This window comes from Dasypus novemcinctus, chromosome 5 (assembly GCF_030445035.2).
Source record: "Dasypus novemcinctus isolate mDasNov1 chromosome 5, mDasNov1.1.hap2, whole genome shotgun sequence".
Lineage (NCBI taxonomy): Eukaryota > Metazoa > Chordata > Mammalia > Cingulata > Dasypodidae > Dasypus > Dasypus novemcinctus.
The window spans coordinates 128,876,047-128,899,291 of NC_080677.1; the positions used below are offsets into that span (position 1 = coordinate 128,876,047).

Below are 23,245 nucleotides of genomic sequence, written 5' to 3' on the forward strand. Positions count from 1 at the left end.
CTCCTTCAGTGTCTCTTTTTGTTGTAGCCAGTTCTCGCTTGATGTGTTGAGTGAGATTAGCTCACTTGCCTGCACTATCTTGCCTGTCACTGCATCTCTGCCCATCTGATGGCTTTTGCCTAATCAGCCTCAGTTATTAGCAAGGACTCAGGGGTAGATCTAGTTTCTGGTGTCTGTGCTGCTGCTTTAAACAAGTGCTTTTCCCCTTCTCCTTCCTTTACCTAATTCTCTCTGTTCCCAAAGAAATGTCACCAATAGTGATGCACAGTGTTTCCTTATGACCCAAATCTTTCCTTATGCTTATTTTAGCAATATTAAACTCACGTGAGAAAAAATAAATGATTACAAAAAGGTTTTTCACAGGTGGATTAAAAAAATTTAAAAAAAAAAAAGCCAGAAAGCTCTAGGAGTTCACAGTTGGAAAACACAACTAGACTGTATTAATTGTAAAAAGGCACCTTTTTCACAAGGCAGGAGAAGCCACACAGGGACACAAAGGACAAGAGAAGTCCTTTGATTCTGTGATACCACAATTTACACTTTGTATGTGGGAAATGTCATTAGAAATGTGCATCAGGCTGACAGCCATTATCTATAAGCTATTTCCACCAGCTTCATTTTTCTTCCCTCTGCTTCCAACCAACTTCCAAAAAGAACAAGTCGTCGATTAGAGCAAATGTGCTCTTTATACTCTCCAGGGTCTAACTGCCCCTGCCCCATGGCAGAAAAGAGAAATCACTCTCCTTCTGATAAGAAAGAGAACTATGTATATTTACCCTACTTGAATCTCAGCACTTCAAAACACTACGCATACATAAGGTCTGAAGATCAATATTGCTCAGTAAATGAATAATACCAAAAGGTAAAGGAAATAGGATGGTAGGAGAATCTTAAAGAAAATTCATTTCAATAGATCAAGCATATTCTATCTCAGAGGTCGATACTGAGGATTGGATCATGCAGGCTTTACTCCATTAAAAGGAGCAAGAATCTTAATCTAGCAGGTAAATTATCCAGAGAAAATATGCACAAACTGGAGAATAAGTCATAAAGGCTCTTCTTTTACCAAGCTCAAATTGTTTTCAAATAACCGTAGCAAAGGTATAGATGGACTTCATTTTCTCAGACTGGTATTTCAGAGTCAGCACTGATGAAATAGGATATTTGGAAACCAGGGTTCAAAGACTCATGTCATTCCCCAGGGAGGATTTGATTTGAGGGCAGGATAACTACATTCTTCTAAAAGTATCTCTTGTTTTCGTCCTGCAGCTTGATCACTATCCCCCTGTGAGTTACCATCTGCCAAGTTCATCTGACACACTCTTCAATTCCCCAAAGTCGCTCTTTTTAGGAAAAGTTATAGGTAAGAATTTCATTCTTTAGGTGTAAATGTGTTAAGTATAAGAAATACATTGGGTAATGTGAATTTGGGTTTTTAAATTACCGGGTAAGTTTCTTTCATTATCGTCAGTCAAGAATGGCTTTTGGATTAAGAAAAGCTGTGCTGTTTTTCTTAGTGATGCAGCAGAGAAGCCTTATCAAATCATCTTTTGGGCAATACATTCTAAAGCTGCCAATTCACCTTTGAAAAGATTGTGATGGGTGGTTGGAGCTTCTAAGTCAAGGATGGTAATAGAATCGACATTATTTGGAATGTGATATAAACTAGAGCACAAGTGAAGCAAATGATCTGACCAGGGCTTCTTTTTGTAAATTTTATCCATTTGATTTATTAGAACCTCTACCTACTAACAATATTTAAATTAACTTTTTGTCTAATTATATAAATGCAATTTTCACTCCCAGTTTCACTCTCTGAAGAAAGCCACCTGATATAATTTGCAAATTAGAAGGCAGAGAGGAATTAGAGAATTGTAACTTAACATCGCTTCTCGATATGGAGGATTGCCCTTCTCCTCCGTATAGGAGATATGCTATCTAGATTAAAATATAGATATGGTCATTAAGTATTTTTAAATGTTTATTGTGAAACCAATGGAAATTTCTTTTACTATGGGATTGTGTCTTGTGAACCCAAGATGGAAATAATAAGATGGCGGGTAATGTGCAGAGTGGGGAGGAGTTTACACTGTGTATCCAGTGTGATCAGAATGACATTAATGTTGTTTTCTTTTTTTCGTTTTTAAGTGCTCTTAAAGGGGTTAGGGGAAGGAATGCCAGATAATGAGTGGAAAACAGGAGACCCACTCTCTAACTATGTATACACACACACACATAGGACTGAATGCAGGCCAAGCCCTATTTTAATCACTTTAAATATATGAACTCATTTAATCTGCAGAACACTTCTGTGAGGTAAGCATGATGAGAAAACTGAGGCACAAAGAGATTCAATAACTTGCCCAAACTAATAAAACGGCAGAAGGAAGACTCGAACCCAGGCATTCAGACACTCAGTCTCTCCTCTTAACTGCAATATAATATTCCCTCTGACAGTTTACTTAGAAATGAAGAGAGGAAGGCAGAAAGGAAGATTTAGGCAGCAGATTGTCCTGGGACTAAATGATTGAGGGCCAGAAAGTGGCCACAAGCAAAATGTATGCCTGGACTTAGAACCAGGAACATCAGTCTCATTGGTGAGTATGGAATCTAGAAGACAGTAAGACAAGTAGAGTTAGCACCTAAACCCCCCAGAGGAAAAGACTGTATCCTCCGTAAATAAGACCTAAGGGAGTAACACTCAATCAATGGGGCAAAGTGGGAAAAGAGTGAGGGCTAAAATTTATTCAACTCCGACTATATTTTGGCATTGTGCTAAACATTTTACATGTATAGAACCAACTAATGCCACAACAATCCAATGAAGCAAATCTATGATTATTACACTCATTTTACAGATGAGGAAACTGAAGCGAGGGAGATTGATTTGACAAAGGCTACATTATACTCTGTAGTAGGGAAGAGTTTTGAAGCTAAATCTCTCTGACAGGGTTCCACAGTCTTAGGTAGACCAGAAGAACATGCCATTAAGAATCAAGGTATTTTATTGTGATTCTAGCAATGGAAGAAATTATATCATTGATGTGGCGACAGTGGCCACTGGAGGTGCTAAAGGCATAGAAAGGGGAAAAAGAGGTGTAATATGTGGACATTTTCAGGACTTGGAATTGTCATGAATGACATTGCAATGACAGATACAGGCCTTTATATATCCTGCCATAACCTACAGAATTGAGTAGGAGGAGTATAAACTACAATGTCAACTATAATCCATGCATAGTGGCAATGCTCCAAATGTGTTCATCAAATGCAGTGAAAATACCACATTAATGAAAGAAGTTGCTAATGTAGGGAAAGGTGGGAGGTGTGCGGAGTTGGGGCATATAGGAATTCCTTATATTTTTGTGTGTAACATTTCGTGTAATTTAAGTATCTTTTTAAAAATTTAAAAATATATATATTTTTAAAAGTAATCAAGGTCCAGAAGAAAAGCTGGATCTGAAAGTCACATAAGCCATTAATTGGCAACAAGAAATGACTCTTTGGTGGGTAGAGCCTCGGCTTTCCTAATGTATACATCCAGAGACAGTGAATATGCAAACACTGCCATAATGCATGCCTACAGATCAGTCAAATGCAACTAAAAATTTTAAGAGCTCTTTCAAGGCCTTAAGAATTCCATCAAAACAAACTCTACACAATGACACTATTATTACAGTAACATCAGCTATGAATATACCTGAAACAACAGACTTTGTTACTTCATGAAACTCACAAAGTCACATTTTGATGGTAATATTTGATAATTGCTAGGTTTCCTCACTCTAAATAATCCTTTCTGGTTCATCTGTATTTCAGTTCATGTGATTAAATTCACCCCTCAGCAAAACTACAATATACAGCATAGCATGAACCTTCAAAGTCATGAACATATAATGGTAAAGGCAACATCTTCTACAACTCAGGATTTACTGTGCTGTACATATGTGTCAAGCTAAAAGAATATAACCTAAACTTCAAATGTATAAGTGATATACCCTGAATTCTTTGTACACCAAAGGAAAACATTGGTGTGTACATAAACTAACTGTGTGCGTGGTGATGAGTTAGGTAAAGAACAAATAAATAACTATAAGGCAGTCCACAGTCCTGAAATTACATCATGTATGTGATTGTAAGTTAGGGCTTCTTGTGCAGGTCCTCACCGCACTGACTTCCAGCCCAAGTGGACTCTCACCACTAACCTGTGAGCTTCCTACAGACCAAGGTAGTAGCTCAGAGTTTCACTGTATCCTCAAAACACATAGCTCAGTGCATAGCTAGGAGCAAGTCGTCAATAAGCATTTGTTGAATTAATAGATAGTTTTTTTTTAAATGCAGGAAAAAAATAGACAGTTAAAGGGTAGAGAAACAATAGGAATACCAGTACAGAAGTAGACTGCAGAGTGAAACGTTATATGGATGACAATGCAGATATAATCGATAAAATTAAGTACAGAGGTGAGATATGGAAGCAGTAGGGAACCTCAGCAATCCTCCTATATCTCACAATCTGATTTTTCTAAAAATGGGGATCTGATAATGATAGAATGGACAGAATATAACCTTTGGACTCAAGCAGAGCTAGTTAGATTTGAATCCAGTCTACCATTTATTAATGTTGAAATCTTGGCAAGCTAATTTGATTCCTTAGAGCTTCGGTTATCTGTAAAATGGAGAAAATAAATACCTGCAAGTTGTTATCTCCATTAGGGCAGAGTTTCTGTCTTTTATTTAAAACTAATCTATTTGCCGCTGTCAGAATAGTTCCTAAGCATACAATATGTGCTCAATAAATATTTGTGGAGTAAATTAACTACTCTTTTAATGCTAAGCTAATAACATCTTTAGAAATATTTAACACACTATGTGGTACAGAAATGGTCAAGACAATTACCAGTTTTTTAATTTGGCTATGGGCAGTCACTATGTACTTTCAAGATATTACTGTTTATAACTCTCAGAACATGACCAAAACTGCTATTGCCATCTTCGTCAAGGAAAAGGAACCAAGACTCAGAAAGTTTGTGTGCTTAAAGCAAGATTTCTCAACAGTGGCACTACTGACATTTGGGGCATAATTTCCGGGGCTGGGGGTGGGGAATGGGAGCAGCTGCACGGTGCATTGTAAGATGTTCAGCAACATCCCTAGTCAGGAGCACCCACCCGCCCACTCCCACCCCCGTTGTGACAACCAAAAGTGTCTCCAGGCATTACCAAATGCCCCCTGGGATGCAGGACCAAATTCCACCCAGCTGAGAACCACTGGCTTAAAGTCACCCAGATAGTAAATGGTAGAGCTGGGATTTGAAACAAGTAATGTGTGACACTGAGGCCCGTGCTGTGCTCCCTGACAGCACCTGCATCTTTCAGAAGGAGGAAGAAGCAAGGAAGGAATCTGATAGTCTGAAGATAAAGCTCTGTTAATACAACACAAGGAGCCACCATGGGGGTCAGAAAAGACGTGTGGGTGCCTAAGGAAGCTAATCACGAGGCACCCCTTCAAGCCAGTAGTCCTTAAATAGTTGCCCATTTAGTAGGGCCAGGGTTGGCGATGAGTGTTTTAAAATTTCCCTTTGGGAGCAATATGTCTTTCAGAGACAATCAATTTGCATTTCCTGGGCTATATAAATACTCATCTATGACTACTATTGAACTTGCAGCCACCTTCCCAGGTACTCCAACAAGATTTTGGAGTAAAGATGGACACCCCCAAGTTACTGCTTTGCCGGGCCAGCTCCTAGTCAGAATCAGCTCCCAGGAGAGAATGAAAATGAGATGGATTAAATAAATGAGGTGGCTTCACAGGGAACTCTTTTATAAGCGTTTTTTAAAATGGTCTCATAAAAAGGATAGAAGAAAGGGTATCTTATGAGGGGTAAGTGTGACCTTTATCAAGGGAATGGAGGAAATGTGTTCTAGAAATAAAAGGGTACTGTCAACCAACAGCAAATTTTTAGTATAGGTTCGTACATAACTTCTGAGTATAGGAAGGAAGTCAGGATCACCAGCAACCAGCAGAGGTTCACAACGTAGAAATTTCACCAGACATGGTTATGTCCATTTTTTATCATTTACCAGCTGAGTGAGTCCATAGACTTTCTGTATCTGATTTTCAACAAGAGATTAGATAGTCTCTCAAGAGATCTTTAAGTCAAGAAAGAGAAACATAATTTAAAGACTGGAGCAGAGTCCTTTGTTGGTACATGCCTTTTTCAACAGTTCTCTGATTGCCTTGAAGAGAGACACAAACAGCAAATTAAGTTTGTAAATGATGTAAAGCTGGAAGTGATGGTTTTGGTTTACTATGCTGGTTGATAAAAAAACACTTCAGAAATATTTTGACAGGCTAAAAAGGTGGGATAAAGATAATGAGAGGAAATATAACAGAAATAAACCTAAAAACCTGTACTTAGACAAGGAGAATGGAGGGGAAGGGAAGGAGGGAGAGAAGCACATGAGTGAAAAATGGGAGATTCCTGGCATATGAAAAGGACGCCGAGTGTTGTCTTGAGAGAGAGTGGTAACTGATTCTTAACTGATGACAATACTGAGCTATAGTCATAGGAGAATCGTGTCCAGAACAAGGGCAGTCGGGCCTCTTTTGGGCTGCGATGGCCTAGGCACCTCATTTTAAGATGGATACTGCTGTTCTGAAGAGAAGACCAGATCAACAAGGGATCCATAAAGGATAAAGCAAAAGACCAAAGTCTATTTATCCAGGAAGAGACAGGATTTCATAGAAGTGCATCAGCTTTCCGTCTTTGACGGCTGCTGCAGGACGGAAGCGTTCGACTCAGCCTAGGCTTCCTCCGCGGGAATGAACTAGGGCCAGTGAGCGGAAGTTGTGAGGAGGAGGAGGAGGAAGACTTCCCTTCCGTATAAAAAAAGGACTTCCTAATAATTGGAACTATTCGCAAATGAGTAGCCTCTCTAGCATTGAGAGTATTCAACAAAAGCTAAAGAGAAATCTGTTCTGTACTTTGGAGAGATTTCTAGATTGAGTGAGGCCAGACTAAATAAAGTCTAAATATCCTTGAGAGCTGCAGATTTATGATGTGAGTAATTTTCTTTTTCAAACGGTGAGAAATGTGATATTAAAATAGAAAAGGCTCTCTTGATCCAGTTGAGAACTGAGGGTAATTGTGTTCTGGGTCCCTTGATCATACACATTGTTATGGATGCATTAGAGATATGAATTTAGAACAATGTCAATGTATACTGCCCATTGCATACTAGACATTCAGTGTTATTAACAGCCTTTGTTTTCAGAATGGCAGTAATCATGTAAGTTTTAATTTTAGAAAGTTAATTCTGATCCCTCTTTTTATTAATTTTATTCAAATGAACTATTTGTGTCATTGTTAAAAATCCTAGTAATATAAAATAATAATACAGTGGATATTTTCTCTGATAAAAAGGCAATAATCCCTCTACCTAAATTTGAGAAGCTATGCTTAAAAAGAAGTTAAGAACCAATGCAGAAGAATTGTTGCTTTACTGGCAGTTGCATTTTTTTATCAGCCTCCCTTCTCAGTGGCAATGTCTCGCAGTGGTAGAATGAAAGTTGAATGCCTATCCATTTGGATTTAATATGCTTTGCAAGTCATATAGGGCCCAGATACTCACATCCGATAGAACATGCACCAATAGCCACACAATCAGCAGGTGCCCAGTTCTCCTCCACAGGCTCCACATCATGGTTGCTTAGGCTTCCTCCCACCATAGAGACTGTGTTCCAGGAAGAAATCCAAAAAGCAAAGGTAGAAGTTAGAGAACTCTTAAGGCCCAGCCTCAGAAGTTTCACAACAACACTTTTGTCACTTGCTATTGGTTAAAATCTGGGATCCAGCCCAGATTCCAGGGAAGGGGACGCGTACTCTCTCTTGCTAGGTCACATTACAAAAGAGCATGTGGGATGTGAGATAACTGTTGTGACTATCTTTGGACACACAGTGTCTTATGAGAAAAACTTGAAAAAGTAAGTTTTTGAATTGTTGAAATTGAAGTGTAAAGAAGCAAGTGATAAAAAGTAATGCAGCCACCGTAAACTGGGTCCAGACTTAAAAAGGCTTTATACGTAGGACCAAATGCCCTGATTTTTTCAGGACAGTCTCTGTTTACTCTTGCCAGGACAGGTAAATTACTAACAGTGCCCACTTTCACTCTAAAAATGCAACCTAGTCTGGATTGCTAAATTATAGGATCACCTACCCCATTTTGCGTTCTTGCAGAAGAAGGGTTTGAGATAAGGATTTGAATACAAGAAGTTTATTTGGGAGCTGATCCCGGGAAAAACTAGTAGCAGAATGGAGGACTGAAACAGGAAAAGGAATGGAACGTTATGGAGCCAATCCCCGTGTTGGGCAAATGGAGCACAATGCCACTGGGAAACTCTAGGAGGCAGTGTAGAGCACGTGTCAGAGGCTCTCGAGTAGGCACGAGGACAAGGACGCTATTAGGGCAATTTCTCCACCTCCTCCCCATCTGTTATTGGTGAGGGTTGCTTCCAGGGGTATTAACTCCCCAGCACTTCTGGGTTGCCCTGAGTTTGTGTCCAACATACTCCAAGGGACAGAAGCAAGCAGAGAGCATAAGTGATCACAATCAGCAGCCTTTGGAGTCAGAGGTGAACGCAAAAAGACACGCAGGCAGCAATAGCTTCTGTCATATGGTGAGATTTCTTTGTAAATCAGGCTAAGGTTTTAATGTTATCCCAGAAGCAAAAGGAAACTAAGGGAGGGTTTGTTGATTTTTTTTAAATCAGGGGAATAACTTGATCAGACTGACATTTTAGACAGATAACACCAACTGTAGATTGGAAAATTTATATCAGGGAGTGAGATTATGCAATGAATCCAAATTGGAGGTTGCTACGGTTATAAAAGAGGCGTATGTTGTAGCAATTTAGGTATGTAGGGAGAATGCAATTTAATCCTTTGTCTTCAGTGATCTGGTATTCCTCCTGCTTACTCTGCTTCCCTTTCTTAATGAAGCTAGTTAACCCCATGTTGGTACAGAGACCCCTGCACAGGGGTCTTCTCAGTCCTCTCTCTCACCTTTTCTAAACATACTTTGCTCTCTAGGCAAAGATTTAGCTCTCTTCTCTCCCTCTGTCTCTCTTCTCTTCTTCACAGTCCTCTCAGGTTTACAAAAAAATCTAAAGAAGCAGCTTTGGTTTTACTTCCTGTATCAATTAGCTGTTGACCAAAAGTAAAGATGTGTAACAAACACTTCTAAAACTCAGTGGCTTAAAACAGCAGTCATTTATTCTCACTAATCTGTGAGTCAATTGAGGGTCAAATGAGCTCAGCTGAGCTCAGCTGAGGTGACTGGCTTTCATCTTCCTCCTGGAACCAGAAGACCTGTGCAAGCATCTTCCTCTCAAGGCAACAGAACAGATGCAAGAGAGCAAGCCCACTCACCCAGTTTGGTTTTGTCACATCCACGAGCATGCACATTCATTAAAGCTAATAATTTCCTTGCCCAAACTCAAGGGGCAAGGAAATGGACCACTTCTTCACTGAGGAGAATAGCAAAGTCGCATGGAAAAGGATAAAGGTATGAGGAGGAATGAAGAACTGGGCTATTGATGCAATCTAACACACTTTTCTTTCATCAGTATCTCCTACAACTAAGTAAGAAAGCTTACGTCTTCCCCATCACAGGTGGAAGGAGAAGAAAATACTATACCTACATCACAGAATAACTCCATCATGTGTTCTCCAAGGTTAGCCTATGAGTGTTTGAAGGAATGAATGAATGAATTTGAAGAAATGATTTATTTTTGCAAAACTATATCGAGTGCCTATAGATGGCATATGGCAGGAAAAGAGCAATGAATAAAACAGAATTGAATTACATATTTTAATGGGGATAGACAAAGAATGAGCAAATATTGTATAATATGATGTTAGGTAGTGTGACAGTTTGAAGTGATTTATGAATCCCCAAAAGAAAAAGATTATGTTTTTGAACTAATTCATTTCTGTGGATGTGAGACCCTTTTGTTTGAACTGTGTTTGTTAGGCATGACTCAGGTTGAGGCTCTGCCCTCTTGTATAAATGGAGACCCAGAGAGAGACACACACACAGGAAAAGGAAGCTCTGCCCTTTTTTTTTTTGGGGGGGGGGGTGTAAACGGCACCAGGGATTGAACCCAAGACCTCATATGCAGGAGGCCAGCACTCAACCACTGAGCCACATCAGCTCCCCTGAGTTGGCTCCCTCGTCTGTTTACTAGTTGTTTGCTCATTGTTTGTTTCTTTTTTTTGCTCATTGTCTACTTGTTCTTTTTTGCTCATTGTCTGCTTGTTGCTTTTGCTCATCATCTGTTTGTTTTTTCTTTAGGAGGCACCAGGAACTGAACCTCCCGTGTGGGAGGTAGGCACTCAACTCCCTGCTCATTCATGTTTTGTTCATTGTCTGCTTGTTCTTTGCTTGTTGTCTGCTCATTCTTTTGCTCATTTTCTGCTCTTTGTTTTTGCTTGTTGTCTGCTTGTTGTTTGTTTTCTTTAGGAGGCACTGGGAACCAAACCTGCAACCTATCATGTGGGAGGAGGGTGCTCAACTGCTTGAGCCAAATCCACCCCCATAGCTCTGCCAGTCAAAGTTTAAGCACAAAGCCCCCACTAGGCTGGACCCATGGAGTAGCTCAAGGCTGAAGAAACAAGTGCTATGCCTGATGCCCACAGCTGAGCTCTGGGAGATGGTAGGTTCTGGAGGGTAAGGTAGAGGGACCTTGGCAGAGAACAGCAGCCATCTTGCTTTGCCACATGGCAGGACACTGGGTTGCCAGTAGCTGACTTTGATGAAAAGTATCTCTGCTAATACCTTGATTTGGACATTTCGCAACCTAAGAACTGTACGCTTTTACCCTAAATAAAATTCCCATTATAAAAGTCAACCCAGGGAAGTGGATGTGACTCAAGTGATAAGGCTTCTACCTACCACATGGGAAGGCCCGGGTTCAATCCCTGAGGCCTCCTGGTGAAAAAGAAGAGAAAGCGTGCTGCATGGCAAGCCAGTGCCCATGTGGTGAGCCGAGTACCCACTCAGTGAGCCGAGTGCCCATGTGGGTGCCCGCATGGCTAGCCAAGTGCCCCATGGTGAGCTAAGTGCCCATGCAAGTGACCACATGGCGAGCCAAGGGCCCACATGGTAAGCCAGTGCCCGCATAGCAAGCCAAGTGCCCACATGGTAAGCCAAGAGCCTGCACAGTGAGCCGAGTGCCCATGCAAGTCCCCACATAGCGAGCTGAGTGCCTGCACAGCAAGCAAGTGCCTGCACAGTGAGCCGAGTGCCCACATGAGTGCCCAAGTGGCAAGCCAAGTGCCCACGTGGCAAGCTGAGTGCCCATGTGAGTGTTCACATGGTGAGCCAGTACCCATGTGGCAAGTTGAGTGCCCATGCAGCAAGCCGCGTGCCCGCACAGTGAGCCAATGCCCGTGCAAGTGAGTCACGTGGCAAGATGATTCACAACAAAAGAGAGATGAAGGGGAGAGTCAAGGTGAAGGACAGCAGAGACCAGGAACTGAAGTGGCACCATTGACATGGAGCCTCTCTCCACTTCAGAGGTCCCCAGGATTGAACCCTGGTGAATCGTAGAGGAGAAAGACAAGAAGAGAAGAAAAAAAAGAGAAATAGATACAGAGGATCACACAGAGAATGGACATAAACAGTAAAACCAGCAGGCCAGGGGAGGGGAAGAAAAGAAAAAAAAAAGCCAACCCCTTTCTGGTACTTCGCATCAGCAGACCTGTAGCAAACTAAAACAGGTAGAAATAAGTGGTATGAAGAAGTCCTTTCTGACAAAGCAATATTTAAGCAGAAGCCTGAATTAAGTGAGGGAGGGAGCTGTGTGGACATCTGGAGGAAAATCATCTTAGGAAGGAGAACATCAAAAGCTAAAGCTGTAAGGCAGTAAACAGTTGGGTTGTTAAAGGAAGTCAGTGCAGCTTGATCAAGAGAAAGAGTGGTGAGAGACAGGTGAAGTTAAACAGTTAGCCAGAGCCGGACCATACAGAGCCTTTAGGCCATTTTGGAGAAACCAGATTTTATTCTATGTGAGATGGGAAACAGCAGAAGACTGAGCAAATAAATGACATGATCCAATTTATAGATTAAAACAGTCATCCCAGCTCCTGGATGCTGGATTTATTACAGTGGGGTAGAGAGATGTGGAGGAGGCAACATGGAGACAAGACATCGTCTTGTCTACAGTTGTAGATTCCAGGTAAGAGTCATTGATACTTGTACCAAAGTGATAGCAGTGGTAGCGAAGGAGATGCATTTAGAATAGAAATGAAGATAGAGCCCATAGAATCTGGTGATAGAGTGTATGTAGTAGTGTGGTGGATGAAAGAAAGAGATGTCGAGGATGATTCCCCAAGTTTTGGCCTGAGTAGCTGGGCAAATGGTGGTGCCATTAACTGAACTAGGGGATACAGGGAGGAAGTGGCTTTGGAGCTGAGGGATAAAAATCTATAATTCATGTCTGCATGATTAAATGACATTTCCATTGATGGATAGTCCTGTGGTGAATATCAGAAACCAAACAGGACCTGTAACAAATCCTGCCTTCTCTCACCTCTATCCTCCATTCTCTCCTCAGGCAGATGGGTGGCTTGAGTTGACTAGGACATGGGTTGTTACTCAGAAAGGCAAAGGAGAAAAGCATATCAATAAATAACAGAGTATCACCCCATTAAAAAGTAATACAAGTTGTGCATACATACCATGGGCTCAACGAGAAATAGGAACAAAACATTAATACACACAACAACTTGGGTCAATCTTCAGGGAATTATGCTGAGGGGGGATATCCAATCCCAAAGGTTATATATCTCATGGCTCCATTTTTATGTAACATTTTTGAATTGACAAAATTTTATAAATGCAGGACAGAATAGTAGTCGCCAGGGGTTGGTAGCAGGAATGGGGAGAATGGGAAGAAGTAGGGAGAGGAGCAGAAAGAGGGAGATGTGTGTGGTTACAAAAGGATTTGAAGCATTCATTACCTTGGCTGTGGCTTTGGAAACACAAACCTACATGGGTGATAAAATTGCGTAGAACTAAACCCACACACAAACCTTTGGGGGAAGCTGGACAACATGTATGAGTGATCACTCTTTAGTGTTTCTTAAAACTGCAGGTGATTCTACAATTACAATAAAAATTTCAATTAGGAAAAGTAATACAAGTAAAAGAAGATACCGTTTGCTCTATTCAGTGGGGTCTCTTAGGGCTGGCATTTAGTAGAGTCTGCCAGCGGCTGGGGCTGTAGACAGTGGCAGGTGTGCCATAGGAAAGGAAGAAGAACATGAAATTTTTAAGCCAACATCTCTGACCTTGCTCACTCTTTACTTTTCTATCTTGGCCAGTAGAGATTAGGAAATATACAGAAATTAAAATTTATTTACAGCTTTGAATCCCATAGTTCTTTTAGAATCATTATTAAAAAGAATGATTAATACAATGCAATTTTGAAAATGGAGTTACAGAAAATATGGTATTAATAGATTAAACTTTCTGCTGCTACTTTCAGGGTGAGTCCAGGATAGCAGCTTATATCCTTGTGATTTATGTCTATCTCCCAAAAGTAGAATGCAGCAAAATTGATAAATGTACAAATGGCAAATCGTTAATTGGAAATTCTGGTTAGTTGCATTTGGATTTTATTATCATGATGAAAGAAGAAAGACACTAATGAGAAAGCTATTTAAATAATAGGAGAGTAATAATATTAAAACTGAAGAGAAGCAATAATACCTACTTTTTCATGTCCTAAAGAATAAATAAAATATAACATAGTCTTAATGTTTAAAAACTTCTCAAGGCTGAAGGAAATCTATTTAGAAAAAAATTGTCCACCAAGCTCTAAATTCTTAAAAGTTTGGCTTATTATCTTTAAATTGTGTTAACTTTTATTCTTAGAAAGTTGTTGGGTTTTTTCCCCCTTATTATTACCTCCATGAGATTCCTAGGAGGCCCTAGGAAATAATTTGTTTAAACCTTGTCATAGTACAGCTAAGGAAAATGAGGGCCATGAAGATTAAGTGACTGGGCCAAGGTCACACAGGTTATTAGTTCAATGTCCTTTCCATATAACATACTATCAATATCACAATCATCTCTGCTTGTCACCCAAGCTTGTCTTTTACAAGTACAATTAATAATTGCAGCATTATAATCTAAAAACCCACTCTCAATATCTAGATAAAACAGCTACAAAGGCAAAGCAAATCTTTTAATACTGTTTAGTCAAGCAGAGGAAATTATATAGGGGGTAGGGTGAGGAGCACTGACTCTGGGATCAGATCACCTGGGACTCCAGCTGGCTGCTAAAGGAGCTTGAGCAGGTGCCTTGCATATCTGTAAAATGTGGAGAAGAGAGGTGCCAATATCATAATTGTTGTTGTCAAGATTTTAAAATGGTGTCATGAATGGAAGTTCCCAGTACATAGTAAGTGCTCAGTACATGTTAGGCAATGTTATTACATCTAACCTTTGACTTTGAGTTTATAAAAATAAAGGGGGGGCTGACGCCAATGCCACATCACAAAAAACAAAGAATAAAATAAACAATTAAAACCTTGGGAAACTTTCAAATGATAACAAATTTATCCAAAATTAAATAACTTTACAGTAACAAAACCAAATAAAAATGCATTTATCATTAAAATGTAACGAGAGAATTGAAGTGCTATTTTCATGACAACAGCTTTGGTATTTGGGTAAGCAAGGTCGTCCAAAGCAGAGAACCTTATTCTGTTCCGCATTCTGATCTTCACAGTCCACCTGTCTGACACATGGTATGTGTTGTATATTCAGTTGTTTCCGAATAAACAAAAATGTTGAAAGACAAAATTCCCCTTGTTATAGCATTCCAAAGGATTCCAGAAGACACAGGAAAAAATTTAACTTCTTATACATTATTATTCTTTAACCCCCCGTGGTAGGTTGAATTATGAACCCTGACAAAAGACATGTTCTTGCTTTTAACCCATGTCCCTGTAGTTTTGAGCCCATGGTAAAATAGGACCTTTGGGAGATGTTATTTTTAGTTAAGGTGTGGCCCATCTGAATCAGGATGGGCCTTCATCCATGGTCCTGGAGTCCTTTATAAGCAGAAGAAATTCAGACACAGTTAATGATAGAAGGTCACAGGAAGAAGTCAGAAGTCAGTGGAAACTGGAAAAGCAGACACTAAGAGGGGAGACTGCCATGTGCTGGGAGGCAGAGATGCAAGCAAGGAACCCCAAGGATTGCAGCACACCAGTGACAGAATGCTACAGACTCTGGGCAGAAAGCATGGCCTTGCTGACAACTTGATTTTGCAGTTCTAGCCTCCCAAACTGCTCCTATTGTTAAACGAACCCATTATGTGGTGTTTGTCATAGCAGCCCTGGCAAACTGAAACACTCCCATCACATAAAAATGATGATACATTATATTTGTATGGTACTTTGCAATTTAAACGGCCCATCTGTCACTAGGATCACACATGATATCTGTGGAGCTAAGAGAAGAGTCATTACTGCTCAATCAAGTGAAGTAACGGGGTCAACCAAGGTTACCCAGGTAGAATCCAATCTCCTCCTGGTCTCCTTATGGTGTCTCAGTGCCTCGTGCAGCACAGAGATTAGCTCCCACTCAGCAATTCCACATCTTAGAATCCAGGAAAGGAGAACAGGACATGGTTTTGGGAAAAGATGCCTGGGCTTCAGAGACCCTTCATATATTCTTGTTAATGGCCTAGAACTTAAACCTTGTAGACCTTGAAGGTTAATACATTTGAATTTTAAACATCAGGTCACCCTTCATTTGAATACTCTGAAGGATAAAATTTCATGTGAACAGAAAGAAGCAAGATTTCACCTGATAAGTTAGTGTTTTCAAAGTCCCTCTCGCAACCTTATGGACATTTTGCTGCAGATTTATCTATGACTGTTTGAAGGAAGAATAGAGCAACCATAGAAAAATAAATGTTTGCCTGGAAGAGTTATTCATCTCTTAAAAATCCATAGAGTGTGAATAATCCTGCTATAAAAACAGCATTTAATGTTTACAACAGATATTTCATTTGAGTGCTGTCTTTTCTGGCAGCAAGCATGGCTAGATTTTGAATATGACATTTCCATGCTCTGGAAATAAGATAGACTCTGTGGTCTAAGTAAGTTTTTTTTTTTTCCTGCTTTTAACTATGGCTAATAAAAGCAATAAAGTGCACATATGTAAGGAAACAAATCTTCTAAAAGAAACTAAATAATTTTAAATTCATAATTCACAATACTTCTCCTGGATAAATTCACTCTCAAACTATTATTCCGTCCTTATTGTCCATGAGAGTTAACATTTAAAAATATGAACTCAGAAAATAAAATTGTCATAAATACAATCAGAAATGAACTTTGTTCTATTTTCCTTTGCCACTAGCATCCACTTCATTTACCAGACTGTGCTTCAGTCTCACTAGAAAAACTAGTCAAATAAAATAGGAGATGATGTACGTTGAATGCTTACCAAGAGTGATGCACTTTCCTAACACATTATCTCTAATCCTCACCTTGCAAGTAACTACCTATTTAAGTCCCCATTGACAGATGAGGAAAGAGGCTGGATAATTTAAAGTGACTTGCACAGCCACATGGGTAGTAAGTGGCAGAGCAGTTCTTTCCATGCTTGTTTGTTTAGTGTCTTCATTCATTTAGCAAAAGATAAAAGACCCTGGGAGTTAGACATATTGTATTTATTTGACACTTCAAAAGGAGAATCGCGCTGTCTCTGATAACCATCAACTCTCCTTTCCCCTTCCCCTCCATCTTCCCTGTTGATCCAAAAGTGTCCTCATCATCTTTGAGTCAGTTAGAGATCTCCAAGTTGTCTGCAACCCTGGAACAGTGACAGTCAGGGCCACCTACAGAAAGAGCTGACTTCAGAAGCCAACTTAAAATGGAAAGTGCAGCAGGGAATATGGAGGAAAGAAAAGTCAATAATGATGGGACCAACACAAATCGTGTGCATAAAATAATTTTTGTGAGCCTAATTATTATTTTTTGAAATACTACAAATTTTTACAAATTTTTCTTACCATTAATCATATGAAAAAATGCTAAACTATGTTAAATCTCTTGGTTCCTCCTTTAATTTTAGTCAATTAAAATTAATGTGAAATTAACGGTAATATAAGGTACAAATGGAATCATGTTATTAATTTAAAATAAGGTGACCTCACCTTGCAAATGACTTACTATCATGTGACTTGGTACCTTGAAAGTTTCACTTCACAGCCTTATTTTTCTGAGGGAGCTAAAAATCAAGAAGCTAAGTCTGAACAGCCATTATAGAAAAAAAGGTAGAAATCAACAAAGAAAAACAATAATTGCAGCTTTGCTCATAATTGTGTGAACCTCATAGCACTTTGACTAGTTAACATCAATGATCAGCCTGATGTTACCAATGTGGTAATTATTTTCATTTCATGCAATATGCTCTGTTCATCCTCCTTTCCTGCCTCATGTTTATATCCATCCTAGTTGCAAAGCAACTGTTTTTAACCAATATGAACATACTCACTTTAAGATAATGTAATACTATTAAATTAAATTATGCAGGAGAAATTGCTCTCATAATTAATTTGGTTTTGTACATCATATAGGTCTATTTCAATTATGCTTTATTTAATAGTTCTTACCTGTTTTTAAAAATTGTGGTAATTGCTCCCCCTGCTTCCTTTCCAGTTCATTTGAGGATTCTGCAAAGCCTTTCCACACGACTAAGTAAAAGAGCACTTTTAAGTTTCAGGGAAGTGACTCATAAGCCACAATTCAATTAAATTCAGCATATATTTCTTGAACAACCACTATACGCTCAAGGTTGGCATAGGGACCTGTTTTTAAACTTCCTGTTCATTTTATTTTGACTTTTTAATAAGAAGAGTTTAAAATACCTTATTTTTCAAGAAAAGAAGGGGGGGGAACCCAACTTTTTCTGTTGAATTTTGAATATATAAGAGAAGATAACTGAATTGGGGAAAGTTAGCAATGACAGGGTCCCTACTCATTCCCCCTGGCATTGTAGTGGTCTCTGAAGGTGCAAGATGGTTTTTCACAACAGATGCCTTAATGGGGCCCCATCAGCTCAGCACTTAGAGAAAATTTCACTGTTCCTGAGCTCATATAAGGTCATAGTGCCCCCAGCCCTCACTTGAAGGGCCATCCTGAAAGGATTTGGGGGAGAGTGTCTTCTGCGAAAAGAAAGCTGGCTAAGAGGACTGAAGGGCAGGCAGAAGGCAGGTGGCTGCTAACCCCAATAGTGCTCTCAGGAGCAGAAGGGGTTTATTCTCTGCCTGAGAGAAGTAACTGGGATGACAATACTGTATGTCAGAGTGAAAATACATCTGTTTTTTCAAACAGATTCCTACTCCCAGATTGAAATGGCTGGGATATTTTGAAGCAGCCCTCTGCTAGGGTACAGCCAAGAAGGTACCAATTTATGGTTGTTTTCACCCACTGTCATTCACCCTCCCTCATAAAGCCTCAGTCCACGTTAGACTCTCCCCTCCTACCTATTCCTTTTTCCCTGTGTTCAAGAGACAAAACAACAAATTATGTAAACAACATAGAGACATAGGATCCTGGTTTCCTACAGATGCCATAACAAAGTGCCATCAACTGCGTGGCTTCAAATAGAGGTTTGTTCTTTCAGGTCAGGAGGCTGAAAGTCTGAAATGAAGGCTTTGGCAAGGCCACACTTCCTCTTAAACCTGTAGGGGAATCTGCACCATGTCTCTCTCTGGCTGATGCTGGTGGCTTGCCTGCCGTTCAGGGCATTCTGTGCCTCAGCTGCCGCAGGATGTTCTCCCCTCTTCTGTGAGTCTGTGTCCAAATTCCCTCTTCTTCTAAGGACACCAGTCATATTGGATTAAGGACCCACTCTACGCCAATCTGACCTCATTTTAACTTGCCCAATTCTATTTGTAACGTCCGTCTTTCCAAATAAGGTCACATTCTGAGGTGCTGAGGAATGATGAGAACGTCATCTATCTTTTGGGGGGCATAATTCAATCCATGACAGGTTGGGAAAACAGAATTCCACTCAGCAAGCACAGTTGGCACCAAGCTAGACATTCATTCTGATGTCTGCCACATGGCAGCTCGTGTGACAGTTTTCACAGGCCGGGCTCTCTTGATGTCGGCTGGATGAACTCCCTAGCTAGTCTACAGTCTCTTTACAAGACAAGATACACCGGAGACAACACTACTGAGGGGGGGGGGGGGGCAACAGGGAGCAGACATCCCCTCACTGAGCACATACATGGTGTCATCAGTAGAAAGTGATGACCGCTCTTTCACAAGACCATGTTAAAGCATAACTTGTTTTTCTTCAAAGATATTTCTTCTTTTGATGACCAACCCCATTGTGTTTTATTTTTCTCCCCCCACCCCCCAGTGTCTGCTCTCTGTGTCCATTCACTGTGTGTACTGTGTCCGCTTATATTCTCATCAGCCAGCACTAGGGATGTGTGTCTCTTTTGTTGCATTGTCTTGCTGCATTAACTGTGTGTGTGTGGTACCACTCCTGGGCAGGCTGTGGTTTTGTACGAGGGGGCTCTCCTAGCGCAGGGGCCACTCCTTGCACGGGGGGCACCCTTACACAGGGGCATCCCCGCATGGGCCGGCACTCCTTGTGCACAGCAGCACTGCGCATAGGTCAGCTCACCACATGAACCATGAGGCCCTAGGTATTGAACCCTTGGACCTCCTATATGGTAGGCAGATGCTCTATCTGTTGAGCTGTATCTGCTTCCCCACATGTGTTTTCTTGACTATTAAAGAAGTTATCTTAAAAAACAAGGGTAAAATGCATAAAAAATTGTAACCATGATCTATTTTCCATGTCATATGCAGAAAACAATTGTATTTCTTTTCTCAATCAATAGAAAAATTACATTACTTCTAAGTACTCACATCATCTGAGATTCTTCTAAAATAGCAATGTTAATTGAATAATATAATTTTTTATATCCCTGGTCTTAAGAATTTAAGGGGATATAAAATGAAATTCAAACCCAAAACAAAAGGTAGAGTAAAAAGAAAAGAATTTTAACCAAGGTAAAAATGGTTCTTGTTTTTTTAAAAAAATCATTTGTACATACCGCTGTGCCTTTACCTTTAGGATTCTGAACCCAATCTTCTGTTACATGATAGAGAAGAAGGGCTACACTGAAAATCAGGTGAACTAACTGCTTTATTCCTGTGTAAATTATAACCCAAAAATATTTGTCTATAATGCTTTTGAGAAAGAAAATGAATCTGTAAAACATTTTTATTATTTTAAAAGCTCCCTGTCTCTCGGTTCCCACTGTGAAGGACAGGGACCTGATGACTAAATCCAATATCCAAAGATGAGAATCCTTACTTACTTTCTATATGCTACCATTTAAAAATGAATAGTAATCAGATTTTTGAGTAATTCATTCCACAGGTAAGAGCAACAGACAACCCTCTCACTTCCTATCTTGCATGCAGATGACATCTACTACACTGAATTACCCCTGCAGATTCATTTAAGCAGTTGCTCATTTCCAGCTGTAATTAGGTCTCCCATTTCAGTCTTTTATGTCAATCCCATCACTCAAACTGGCATCCAGTCTCACTTTTCTACCAAGCCCTTCATTGGCGCTATCTTGCCTCTAAATGCACGTGATAAATATGTCAGAGTGTCGTGCTTCCCATCTCTGAGAACCATCAATCGTTTGCAGTTCAGAGAAACTTTTCTAGCAGCCTTCGCAGATTTATACCCAGGAGGATGTTATTTTTGTGGCTACACAAAGGGGAATTCTTTCTTGAATGGTTTTGTTTAAAAAGGTAGCTTTCCTGTTAAAGGTGGCTTTTATGTTAGCTGCTTTTCATAAGACGGACAAGCTCAAGTCACATTTCCCATTTACATGAATGAAGGAAGATTCTCAGACATAGATATTCTGATGGTGCTGAATCCTACAGATGTGAGGATTTGAGACAGTCCAATATTGATTGACCTCTTCTATGTGCAGGGAGTTGTAGCTAGGTATTGAGGGGCCATGCTTAATCCAATCCAATACTGAATCATTATAGAGGACTTTATGGCAATAAAAGAAGGGTAGAAATAACCTTGAGTCAAGGAAGACAATCCTAAGTGCCAACAGAAGGGCACAAAAAAAAACCCCCCTTGAAACCTCAGAGGAAGTAGTGGTTAATTTCATTTCATTCTATTGATTTCCGTGGAGTGGTGATGCTGGGATGGTGAAGAGGGACAGCACTGACAAGTATCAGCAAATACTAAGAGCATCATTAGCATTTCACTTTACAGCTCTGGAGAAGAGAAAAATAAAATGTCCCCCATTGGCTCTGGCTGGAACCAAGAAAATTCCGAAGCAAAGTTATTTTCTTGCAAAAGAAAGGATTCCTTGAAAGGAAGCTTTTCAAAATTCTCTGTGTAAGAGAATTGAAGAACATTTTTCTCTCTTCTTGCCCATGAGTACAAAGGGAAAAGTTCTCGATTAAACTATAAAGGTTGAATGAAGTTTGCTAAGTACTGAGGACCAGGATAGAACTGCTAGAGTTTTTGTTAGTCATTTTAGGTATTCTGAATAATGATGTGCACAGTTTGGAAAATACAAATTTCTACAAGTTCTATATTTTATTTGAAACCCCAAAACAGGTTACATATATATAACTGCTAAGGGTTTAACTGGTGACACGTGCTTCTGATTTTTTAAATTTTTGCAGTAATAAGTTCGGATCCTGTAATTACAGTGCGAAGTATACCAAAACCAACACAGCTTAGTCAACAAAGAATTGATTCCGAAAAGAAAAGGATAGTTTAGTGTCTTAAGCCTGGAAAAGGGAAAAGACAGTACTATCAAGGCTGCGCTAGTTATTGGTTTTGTTCTGCCTTTTATGGACTCTTCGCTAGGGAGCTGAAACCTCATCTGAGGGTGAGCCAGCCAGGGAAGCAGAGGATGCTACAGGGCAGCCTGGCCACCACCATAGGCCAAACACACAATGGAAGCTACCAGAGAAAATAGCTAGCTCTTTCCCTCCCTCCCCTCAACCCCAACATCTAGTCCAAGTGACTTTGTCTATGCTACACCAGTTTTCCCGCTTTGGTTGATCTGAACCATGTAACAGATGGAACATGCTGAGCGAACATGTGGCAGATGGCTTTAATTGCCTAAGCCGTCTAAACTGGCAAAATTTTCTTTTTCATTTGCATATGAGAAAAATTTCTCCCTGTGTTAAATTATGATACAAGTAGAGATTTTTTCATGATACGTGCTTGTATAGCCAGTATGACTGATAAAGAGTTTAAGGGGAAAAATGATCAGAGTCTGCTAAGTGAAGTTGAATTAATTGTTCTAATACTTTATTTTTCTTCATACCTCTCTCCCACTATTTCAACATACACGTGCACATACACACATGCTCACACAAATACAAATCTATCTTTAATATGGGATTTTTCTCTGCGACATTGAAAGACAGCATAAAATAATGAAACATACAGCAGTATTAAAATGAAATAGAAAATGGTTTGTATTGAAGATCAGCTGCCTAACTAGCAAGATATCTTTTTATATGGCTATTTTCCTAAGTCTGAAGTCCTGTTATCATATTAATGATAATGGATATAAAGAGCATAGCTCAGTAGGTGTTCAAAGATATCCAATAAATGGAGAGTAAATAAGGAAATGGACTAGAAATTGGCCTCTATAGGAAATCTCAGAAATGCTTTATTTGTATTTGAGATATCATCCCCCAATATAAAGTACAGTGACTGGCAAAATGGAAAGTGTTTTCATCTATTTTCATCCTCTTATTCCTGATACATTCTACAAAGGCCTAAAGAAGTCTAGATGTTTATGAAAGAGAAGTGATAGTTTGAATGTGATTGAAACTTGTGTTGATATTCAGGATTTCCCATGCTTTCAAGTTTCAGATGCAAGACTAAAGCATCTCTGGTTCTAAGAGAAAAGGAAAGAACAGAAGATGTTTCCTAATGTTCTAAGCCTATGCCATGCTTCACTCCCCCCAAAGCACCCCGAGAGCTGGCTACTCATCCAAGACTTATATCACACTGATACCCATCACTGTGGCATAAAAATATTTTTTCAAGTCAAAATTTGTTGTCTTTTATTCATCCATTTAAAAATGCTTATTAAGCATCTGCTTTTTTAAACAGTATTAAGCTTATATATAATTAA

The 23,245-nt window shown here is 39.7% G+C and overlaps 1 protein-coding gene across 1 annotated transcript in view; it reads left to right on the plus strand.

The window, feature by feature from the left end:
• Positions 1 to 23,245, plus strand: part of CNTNAP2 (contactin associated protein 2) — a 2,351,919-nt gene that overhangs the window by 2,196,248 nt on the left and 132,426 nt on the right. The window contains exon 21 of the mRNA XM_058297514.2: positions 1,270 to 1,363. Coding sequence (XP_058153497.1) covers positions 1,270 to 1,363 — 94 coding nt within the window. The remainder of the gene's footprint in view (positions 1 to 1,269; positions 1,364 to 23,245) is intronic.